The sequence below is a fragment of the Rattus rattus genome, chromosome 1 (genome assembly GCF_011064425.1).
Source record: "Rattus rattus isolate New Zealand chromosome 1, Rrattus_CSIRO_v1, whole genome shotgun sequence".
Classification (NCBI taxonomy): Eukaryota; Metazoa; Chordata; class Mammalia; order Rodentia; family Muridae; genus Rattus; species Rattus rattus.
Window position 1 is genome coordinate 156,530,138 of NC_046154.1, and position 11,423 is coordinate 156,541,560.

The window sequence follows — 11,423 nt, forward strand, 5'->3', positions numbered from 1 at the left end:
CTTCAGCGGAATAAGGGCTTCTCCTCCTACTGATACAAGACAATGCCATCCTTTGCTAGATATGCGGCTGGAGCAATGGGTCCCTCTATGTGTACTCACTGGTTGGCATTTTAGGCACTGGGAGCTCTGGGAGGTTTGATGGGTTGATATTGTTTTCTTCCTATGGGGTTTCAAACCCCTTCAGTTTCTTCATTCTTTTCTCCAGCTCCTCCATTTTGGTCCCCATGCTCAGTCCAATGGTTAGCTTCAAGCATCCTCATCTGTATCAGTGAGGATCTGTCAGAGCCTCTCAGGAGACATCCATATCAGGCTCCTGTCAGCAAGCACTTCTTGGCATCAGCAATGGTGACTGGGGTTGGTGGTTACATATGGTATTATGGATCCACAGGTGGGGCAGTCTCTGGATGACATTTTCTTCATTCCCTACTCCACTCTTTGTCCCTGTATTTTCTCCTGTGAGTAACTTGTTCTTCCATGTGAGAAGGGATAAAGTATCTAAAGTTTGGTCTTCCTTCTTCTTGAGCTTCATATGGTCTGTGAAGTGTTTTGAGGGTATTCTGAGTTTTGGGTTAGTATGTACTTGTCAGCAAGTGCATACCATGTGTGTTCTTTTGTGACTGGCTTTCCTCCCTCAGGATGATATTTTTTAGTTCCATCCATTTGCTTAGGAATTTCACTGAGTCACTGTTTTTAATAGTCGAATAGTATTCCATTGTTTAAGTGCACCACCTTTTCTGTATCCATTCCACTGTTGAAGGGCTTTTGGGTTCTTTGCAGCTTCTGGCTATTATAAATAAGGCTGCTATGAACATAGTGGAGCATGTGTCCTTGTTATATGTTGGAGCATCATTTGGGTGTAGGTCCAGGAGTGGTATAGCTGAGTCCTCAGGTAGTACTATGTCCATATTTCTGAGGAAATACCAGATGGATTTCCAGAGTGGTTGTACCAGCTTGCAATCCCACAAACAATGGAGGAGTGTTCTTATTTCTCTACATCCTCAGCAGCACCTGCTGAAATTTCTTTGTATAAAGATCAAGTCTAAGTGTATCAAAGACCTTCACTTAGAACCAGATACATTTAAACTAATAGAAGAGAAAGTGGGGATGAACCTCAATCTCATAGGCAAAGGGGAAAATTTCCTGAACAGAACACCAATGACTTAGGTTCTAAAATCAAGAATCCACAAATGGGACCTCATAAAATTGCAAAGCTTTTGTAAGGCAAAGGACAGTGTCAATAGGACAAAACGGCAACCTACAGATTGGGAAAACATCTTTACCATTCCTACATTTGATAGATGTAGGAAACCCAGTTCCAGTTTAGCATCCATAAGCCCCTATTCCGTACCCCTCCCTTTCTTCTATAAGGGTATTCCCCCTCCCCAACCACACCCCTTCCTGCCTCCCTTTCCTGACATTCCTGTATACTGGAGAGGGAGGTCCAGCCTTGGCAGGAGAAGCCAAGGCTTCTCCTTCCATTGCTGCCCTACAAGGCAATCCTCTGGTACATATGCAGCTGAAGCCATGGGTCTGTCTACGTGTAGTCTTTGGGTAGTGGTTTAGTTCCTGGGAGCTCTGGTTGGTTGGTATTGTTGTTCTTAAGGGGTTGCAAGGCCCTTTAGCTTCTTCCAACCTTTCTCTAATTCCTCCAATAAGGACCCCTTTCTCATTTCAATGGTTTGCTGCTAGAATTCACCTCTGTATTTGTCATGATCTGGCTGGGTCTCCCAGGGGATAGCTTTATCAAGCTCCTCACAGCATGTACTACTTGGCTTCATCAATATTGTCTAGTTTTGGTGACTGTATACCAACAGGCTGCATCCCCAGGTGGGCCAGGCTGTGAATGGTCATTCCTTCAGGCTCTGCTCCAAACTTTGTCTCCATATCCCTTCCTATGTATATTTTTGTTCCCCCTTAAAGAAGCAGTGAGGCATCTGCGGTTTGATCATCCTTCTTCTTGAGTTTCATGTAGTCTGTGGATTGTATCTTGGGTAATTTAAGCTTTTGGGCTAATATCTACTTATCAGTGAGTGCATAATATTTGTGGGGTTTTTTTGTGTGCGATTGGGTTACCTCACTCAGGAAGATATTTTCTGCTCAGCTATTACCATTTACCTATGAATTTCATGATGTCATTGTTTTTGAGAGCTGAATAGTACTCCATTATGTAGATGTACTACAATTTCTGTATCCATTCCTCTGTTGAAGGGCATCTGTGTTCTTTTCAGCTTCTGGATAGTATAAATAAGGCTGCTATGAACATAGTAAAGCATGATTCTTTGCTGTAGGTTGCAGTATCATTTGGGAATATGCCCAGGAGTGGTATAGCTGAGTCCTCAGATAGTGCAATGTCCAATTTACTGAGGAACCAAAAGACTGATTTACAGAGGGGTTGTACCAGAGTGTTCCTGTTTCTCCACAACCTTCTCCAAACATGTGTTGTCACCTAAGTCTTGATTTTAGCCATTCTGACTGGTGTGAGGTGGAATCTCAGGGTTGTTTTGATTTGCATTTCTTGGATGACTAAGGATGTTGGGCATTTCTTTAGGTACTTCTCAGTCATTCGATATTCCTCAGCCAAAATTCTGTGTTTAGCTCTGTACCCCATTTTTTCTCATCTTTATTAAATTGGGTATTTATTATTTACATTTCAATTGTTATTCCCTTTCCCAGTTTCTAGGCCAACATCCCCTAATTCCTCCCCCTCTCCTTCTATATGGGTGTTCTTCTCCCCATCCTCTCCCCATTACTGCCCTCCTCAAAACAATCCCATTCACTGGGGTTTTAGTCTTGGCAGGAACAAGGGCTTCCCATTCCACTGGTGCCCTTATTAGGCTATTCATTGCTACCTATGCAGTTGGAGCCCAGGGTCAGTCCATGTATAGTCTTTGGGTAGTGGCTTAGTCCCTGGAAGCTCTGGTTGGTTGGCATTGTTTTTCATAAGGGGTCTCGAGCCCCTTCAAGCTCTTTCAGTCCTTTCTCTGAATCCTTCAATGGGGGTCCCGTTCTCAGTTCAGTGGTTTGTACACAATTTTTTTTGTACCCAATTTTTGATAGGGTTGTTTGGCTCTCTGGAGTCTAACTTCTTGAGTTGTTTGTATGTATCAGATATTAGCCCTCTATCAGAAGATTGGTAAATATTTTTTCCCAATGTGTTGGTTGATGTTTTGTCCTAATGATAGTGTCCTTTGTTTTACAGAAGCTTTGCAGTTTAATGAGTTTCCATTTGTTGATTCTTGATCTTAGAGCACAAGCCATTGGTGTTTTGTTGAGGAAATTTTCCCAGGTACCGATGTGTTCAAGGTACTTCCTCACATTTTCTTCTAATAGCTGAGTATATCTGGTTTTATTTGGAGGTCCTTGATCCACTTGGACTTAAGCTTTGGACAGGGTAATAAGAATGGGGTGACTTGCATTCTTCTACATGCTGACCTCTAGTTGAACCAGCACCAGTTGTTAAAAATGCTATCTTTTTTCTACTGGTTTTAGCTACTTTGTCAAAGATAAAGTGACCATAGGTGTATGAGTTCACTTCTGGGTTTTCAATTCTATTCCATTGATCTACCTCCTGTACCTGTACCAATTCCATACAGTTTTTTTTTTATCACGATTGCTCTGTTATATTGCTTGAGGGGAGGGATGGTGATTCCCAAGAAGTTCTTTTATTGTTGAGTATAGTTTCTCTATCCTGAGTTTTTTGTTATTCCAAAGGAATTTGCAAATTGCTCTTTCTAACACTATGTAGAAGTGAGTTGGAATTTTGATGGGGATTACATTGCATCTGTAGATTGCTTTTGGCAAAATGGTCACTTTTACTAGCCTGCCAATTCATGCTCATGGGAGGTCTTTCCACATTCTGTAAGGCAAAGGACACTGTCAGTAGGACAAAACAACCCCCAACAGATTTGGAAAAGGTCTTTACCAATCTTAAATCCAATAGAGGATTAATATTCAATACATGAAAAAACTCAAGAAGTTAGGCTCTCTAGAATTAAATAATCCTCCTAAAACCTGGGGTACAGTGTTAAACAAAGAATTCTCAATTGAGGAATTTTGAATGGTTTAGAAACAGCTAAAGAAATATTCAACATCCTTTGTCATCAGGGAAATGCAAATCAAAACAACACTGAGATTTCACCTCACATCAGTCAGAATGGCTAAGATAAAATAAAACACTTCAGGTGACCGCAGATGCTGGCAAGGATGTGGAAAAGAAGAACATTCCTCCATTTTTGGTGAGATTACAAGCTGGTACAGCCCTTTTGGAAGTAAGTCTGGTGGTTCTTCAAAAAATTAGACACAATACTACCTGAGGACACTGCTATATCCTCCTGGGCATATACTCAAAAGATGCTCTAACAAATAAGAACACATGCTCCACTACATTCATAGCAGCTTTTTTTTATAATAGCCAGAAGCTGGAAAGAACCCTGATGTCCTTCAGTCGAGGAATTGATACAGAAAATTGGTGTATTTATACAATGGAGTACTACTCAGCAATTAAAAACAGTGACTTCATGAAATTCATAGGTAAATGGATGGTACTAGAAAATGTCATCCTGAGTGAGGTATCCCACTCACAAAAGAACATACTAGGTATGCACTCAGTGATAAGTGGATATTAGCCCAAAAGCTCAGAATACCCAAGATACAATTTACAGACCACATGAAGGTCAACAAGAAGAAAGACAAATCTGCAGATGCTTCAGTACTTCTTACAAGGGGGGGCACAAAATACTCACAGGAGAAAATATGGAGACAAATTATGGAGCAGAGACTGAAGGAAAGTCCGTTTTGAGACTGCCACACATAGGGATCCATCCTATGTGCTGTGACCAAACCCAGTTATTATAGGAGCTGCCAAGAAGTGCATACCTACAGGTGCCTGATATAGCTGTCTCCTGAGAGACTCTGCCAGAGCCTGATAAATACAGAGGTGAATGCTCACAGCCAAGTCTTGGACTGAGAATGGGGTCTCCAATGGAGGAGTTAGAGAAAGGAATCAGGTAAATGATGAATTTGAAACCCCACAGGAAGATTAAAAATATCAGCCAACCAGGCACCCCAGAGTTCCCAGATACTAAACCACCAAAGAGTACTCGTGGAGTGACTTGTGTCTCCAGCCTCATACATATCAGAGGATGGGTCTTGTCGGGCATCAATTTAGAGGAGAGGCCCTTGGTCCTGTGAAGGCTTGATGTCCCAGTGTAGGGGACTGCCAGGGTTGGGAGGCAGGAGGAAGTGGCTGGTTGGGTGGGAGAGTCATCTTACGAAGGCAGGTGTTGCGGGGATGAGATTAGGGTTTTCTGGAGGGGAAACTAAGAAAGGTATAGCATTAAAAATATAAATAATGAAAATATCTGATAAAGAAAAAAAAGAAAAGAAAGATATAAACTAAAATATAGAGGATAAAAAAAGGAAAGAAAAGAAAAGAACAGAAAGAAAATACCAAACCAAAGAATAGATGAGGGGGAAGATTTCTAGTTCAAAGAACCAGAAAATGTCAATAAAATCATAGAAGAAAACTTCCTCAACCTAGAGACAGAGATGGCCATAAGTGTACAAGAAGCCTATAGGACAACAAATATATTGGATTAGAAAAGAAAATTCTCTCATACCATAATAGTTGAAACACTAGATACACAGAACAAAGAATGAATATTAAAAGCTGTAAGGGGAAAAGGCCAAGTAACCTATAAATGTATAGTAAGGAAATTACATCAGAATCTTCAACAGAAACTGTGTAAGCTAGAAAACCCTGGACAGTGTTCATACAGAAACTAAGAGAACACAAGTGCCAGCTCAAGCTACTATACCCTGCAAAACTCTCGATCACATAGATGGAGGTACCAGAATATCCCATGACCAAATTTAAGCACTATATATCTACCAATCCACCACAACAGAGTCTTCTATCAGGAAAACTTCCACACAAGGAAGATACAGATAGCAAAGAAAAAAACAAAAATATTAAACATCTCACAACAAAACCAAAAGGAGAGAATCACATATACATAATTCCATCTTCAACAACAAACGTAACAGGAATAAAAATCATCTGTATTTCATATCTTTCAATACTGACAGACTAAATTCCCTAATAAAAAGATATATGCTAACAGACTGGATATGCAAGCAGGATCCAGCATTTTGCTGCATACCCAAAACATACCTCAATAACAAAGACAGGCACAAAGTCAGAGTTAAAGGCTGGAGAAAAACTTGTAAGAAAATGGTTCCAAGAAACAAGCAGGAGTTGACATCCTAATATACAATGGAATAGACTATCAACCAAAAGCTTTCAAGTGAGATGGGGAAGGACAGTTTATATTCATCAAAGGAAAATCCACCAAGAGAAAGTCACAATTCCCTGATAAACACCTTCAGCAAAGTGGCTGGGTATAAAATTAACTCAAATAAATCAGTAGCCTTCCTCTACACAAAAGAGAAACAAGCTGAGAAAGAAATTAGGGAAACAACACCCTTCATAAGAGTCCCAAATAATATCAAATACCTCGGTGTGACTTTAACCAACAAGTGAAAGAACTGTATGATAAGAACTTCAAGTCTCTGAAGAAAGAAATTGAAGAAGACCTCAGAAGGTGGAAAGATCTCCCATGCTCATGGATTGGCAGGATTAATATAGTAAAAACGGCCATTTTACCAAAAGCGATCTACAGATTCAATGCAATCCCCATCAAAATACCAATCCAATTCTTCAGAGAGTTAGACAGAACAATTTGCAAATTCATCTGGAATAACAAAAAACCCAGGATAGCTAAAACTATCCTCAACAATAAAAGGACTTCAGGGGGAATCACTATCCCTGAACTCAAGCAGCATTACAGAGCAACAGTAATAAAAACTGGATGGTATTGCTACAGAGACAGACAGATAGACCAGTGGAATAGAATTGAAGACCCAGAAATGAACCCATACACCTATGGTCACTTGATTTTTTGTAGGGAGCCATATTGGATTTGGGCCTGGCCATTTTGTGACTGTATAGCTCAAAGTGGCTATGTGACTCTTGGCCACACATACTCCTCTAAGATGACTGCCATAAAGCCTTGAGATTGTGGGACAAAAGCCTCTCCCATGAATTTACGGCACAGGAAGATAACATTCATGGGATGCTTCAGCCCAAGCAAATATCAGTTATCTCCTGAGTCAACACTGCCTGACCTCATTGTCTACAGCCTGACCTCTTTGCCTCCTGCTATCACTGCCTAGATCCTCATCTCCCCCTCCTTTGTGTTTCACAAAGGTCACTCCCCCTACCTGAAAGCCTTAAAAGCTGTAACGTTCATCCCAATAAATGAGACCTTGACAATAGAATCTTGCTTGGTCTCCTTCTCTTGCCCCCCATTGGCTCAAGGGTAATGCCTCTTTGGAACCCTGAATAACTGGACCTGCTGGATGGGTCAAGTGGCGCCCGAACAGGGACCTGGAGGACTTCTTACAAGCCTCACGGCCGCTGTCACGTAACAATGAAAAAGAAAACGGGGAGCCGCATTCTCCTTGCCCTTCCATTGTTATTGATAACCTGGGGATGACGGAAATCCCTCTTCCAAAGCCTTACACTCTCTAGAAGACCCCAATATGTCCAAAAATTCAAATACCATTTATACTTCTCTTAAAGAATTTTCTGGGAAAAACAAATGCTCTGAGCCAGGTCTAGATCCCGCCTCTGAGGCTGAATTAGAGGAGGAAGCTGCCAGGTATGAGGAATTAGAGGAGGAAGCTGCCAAATACGAGAAAGAGAGATATGGTCCCGAGCCACAGGAGACTCGGATCTTCTTCACTTGGAGGTCTGGTCCTGTCCGCCTCCCACCTTATCTACCCCCTATATCGTCAGCCCCACCTGCACCTCTACCGGTCGCAGTAGTGGAGGAACTGACTCAGACTAAGACTGCACTTCAAGCACAAATTACTGGGCTTAAACAGATCTTACACCTACAGCAGGAATTGGGGGATCTTACATTAGAAATCCAGAATTTACAAGAGACCATGACTAAGGGACAGTATGCCCAAAAAGGGCCAGCTAAGGCCGGTAGAAAACCCCAACCAAAACTAACTTTCCCAGTTATGACTAGGGCATGCGCCAGACAGGCCAGGGATGAGTCTGAGTTAAACAGTACTAGAACACTAAATAGGTCGGCCAGAGATGAGCGTGAGCCAGATAGTACTAATCGTGACCATAATGAGGAACAAGAAAGTGAAGAAGAAAATGATTATGAGGAGGGACCCTCAGATTCGGAGGAGGAAAGCCCTGATCAGAATGAGGGTGGGACCTCGTGTCCCGTCTACAAGAAACTTAAACGCAAACACATAAAGGAATTACATTCAGCTTTTAAAAATTATGGTATGAATGCCCCTTTTACCTTGGCTATCCTAGAAGGACTTGCGGGGTCTGGGTATTTGACCCCTACTGAATGGACCAAGGTGGTACAATCTGTCCTCACTAGAGGACAATATTTGACTTGGAAATCTGAATTAATAGATAGAGCAGAGAGCCTTGCTGCTAGAAACAGAAATAATCCTCTAAGTAAAACTGCTTCCTGGACAGCAGATAAGCTATGTGGGAGGGGCTCATTCGCCTCCAAGAAAAACAGCTGGGGCGGTCTCCAGGTGTGCTCGCACAAACGGCGCAGGCGGCTTTGTCCGCTTGGAGAACAGTCCCTGCTACAGGGGTGCTCACCACCCCCTTAACCAAAATAATCCAGGGGGCACAAGAGCCCTACACTCAATTTGTAGGGAGACTACAAGAAGCAGCTGAAAGAATCCTAGGTCAAAATGAAAGTGAAGGGCTTCTCGTTAGACAGCTTGCTCTCGAAAATGCTAACTTGGCATGCAGAGCCGCACTTCGAGGCAAGACCAAAGACCTTGATATCCCAGGCATGATTAAACTTTGCAAGGATGTTGACTCTTTTTCTCACCAAGTATCTAAATCTATCAGCCTGGCAATTGGGGCTGTGTTCCAAAGAGGTGGATATTCTGGTCACCCTAGAGGCAAAATATGTTTCAAATGTGGACAACCCGGTCATTTTGCTAGAGAATGCAACACCCCAAAACCTAGCCAGTCCCCCAACCCTGCTGGATGGCCCACTGCCCCGGGGGTTTGTCCCTGCTGCAAGAGAGGCTGTCACTGGGTCAGGGAATGTCGGTCTAAGACTGACGCTAATGGGAAAACCCTCCCTGCGGTCCAGGGAAACGAGCGGGGGGCCCCACAACGGGGCCCCTATCCACGGGTGACCACACGCCCCCAAGTGCAGCATCAAGCTCCTGCAACGCCAACTTATCCCGGGCAACAGCAGGAAGCACAGGAGTGGACCTGTGTTCCTCCACCACCACCAGGATTATAACCCCTGAGGAAGGGACTATTATCATAGAATCTGGAAAGTTTGGGCCCCTGCTGCCTGGCATGTTTTTCCTAATAATTGGGCGAGCCTAGAGTGCTCTTCAAGGACATCATCCTTCCCTCTGTAATAGATGCTGATTATTCTGGGAGATTAAATTTCTAGCCACTGCCCGCAGGGCCCCCTTAACAACAGAGCCGGACAACGCATTGCACAAGCCTTACTGCTTCCCTTCATGGGGCAGTTCCCTCATAAAGAAAAGGGGCGACAGCCATTGCAGTACATTGAGCTCCATAGAGACAGCGCCGGGGCAAGCGAGAGCCGGACGGGCACTGGGCGACTCTGTGCCTCGCGGAGGAAAATCAACTAAACATGGGCAAAGGAGATCCTAAGAAGCCGAGAGGCAAAATGTCCTCATATGCATTCTTTGTGCAAACCTGCCGGGAGGAGCACAAGAAGAAGCACCCGGATGCTTCTGTCAACTTCTCAGAGTTCTCCAAGAAGTGCTCAGAGAGGTGGAAGACTATGTCTGCTAAAGAAAAGGGGAAATTTGAAGATATGGCAAAGGCTGACAAGGCTCGTTATGAAAGAGAAATGAAAACCTACATCCCCCCCAAAGGGGAGACCAAAAAGAAGTTCAAGGACCCCAATGCCCCCAAGAGGCCTCCTTCGGCCTTCTTCTTGTTCTGTTCTGAGTACCGCCCAAAAATCAAAGGCGAGCATCCTGGCTTATCCATTGGTGATGTTGCGAAGAAACTAGGAGAGATGTGGAACAACACTGCTGCGGATGACAAGCAGCCCTATGAAAAGAAGGCCGCCAAGCTGAAGGAGAAGTATGAGAAGGATATTGCTGCCTACAGAGCTAAAGGAAAACCTGATGCAGCGAAAAAGGGGGTGGTCAAGGCTGAGAAGAGCAAGAAAAAGAAGGAAGAGGAAGATGATGAGGAGGATGAAGAGGAAGAGGAAGAGGAGGAAGAAGAGGAAGACGAAGATGAAGAAGAAGATGATGATGATGAATAAGTTGGTTCTAGCGCAGTTTTTTTTCTTGTCTATAAAGCATTTAACCCCCCTGTACACAACTCACTCCTTTTAAAGAAAAAAATTGAAATGTAAGGCTGTGTAAGATTTGTTTTTAAACTGTACAGTGTCTTTTTTTGTATAGTTAACACACTACCGAATGTGTCTTTAGCTAGCCCTGTCCTGGTGGTATTTTCAATAGCCACTAACCTTGCCTGGTACAGTCTGGGGGTTGTAAATTGGCATGGAAATTAAAGCAGGTTCTTGTTGGTGCACAGCACAAATTAGTTATATATGGGGACAGTAGTTTGGTTTTTTGGTTTCTTTTTTTTTTTTTTTTTTTTTTTTTTTTTTTTTTTTTTTTTTTCTTTTTTTTTTTTTTCAAAAAAAAACACAAGTAATTTTTTTTTTTTTTTTTAAGAAAAAAAAAAATTAAAAAACAAAAAAAAAAAAGTACAAAAAAAAAAAAATAAAAAAAAAAAAAAAAAAAAAAAAAAGGGGCGTGGTTCTTCTCCCTGGCTCTTCAGATGTTTATTGGGTTCAAAAATTAACTGATGAAAGACCCATGATGTCTCTTTGGCTCGATGGCAAACAATTTCAGGGCCTTTTAGATATGGGGGGCGGATACAACAGTGCTCTCCTCTAGACGCTGGCCCTCAACCTGGCCCCTTAAGGCTACCGCCACACATTTAAAAGGGATAGGTCAAACACAGAATACACTCCAAAGCTCAAAGCTCCTGACCTGGAAAGATAAAGAGAATAATATAGGCACAGTTAGGCTGTTTGTAGTTTCTGGACTCCCTGTTAACCTCTGGGGAAGGGATATTCTTTCCCAGATGGGGGCGATGATGTGTAGTCCCAATGAGGTCATTACTAACCAAATGTTAAGGAGAGGATTTCTCCCTGGAAAAGGATTAGGTAGAAATGAACAGGGAATCACAGAACCCTTGACTCCCACGCCCAAAACAGATAGAGGAGGTTTAGGAGCAGACCATTTTTCATAGAGACCGCTCTTCCTCTTGCACTCCAGGCTGATAAAATATCTTG

General features: G+C 42.6%; 1 protein-coding gene across 1 annotated transcript; it reads left to right on the top strand.

Moving 5' to 3' along the window:
* The first annotated feature begins 9,632 nt into the window (after positions 1 to 9,632).
* On the top strand, positions 9,633 to 10,581 carry LOC116906656 (high mobility group protein B1-like). The gene has a single exon (XM_032909445.1). The coding sequence runs from the start codon at positions 9,732 to 9,734 to the stop codon at positions 10,377 to 10,379; it is 648 nt and encodes a 215-aa protein (XP_032765336.1). The 5' UTR covers positions 9,633 to 9,731; the 3' UTR covers positions 10,380 to 10,581.
* Positions 10,582 to 11,423: the final 842 nt, after the last annotated feature.

Coding starts and splice junctions, on each gene's coding strand:
- LOC116906656 (XM_032909445.1), top strand. CDS start 9,732: ATGGGCAAAGGAGATCCTAAGAAGCCGAGAGGCAAAATGTCCTCATAT.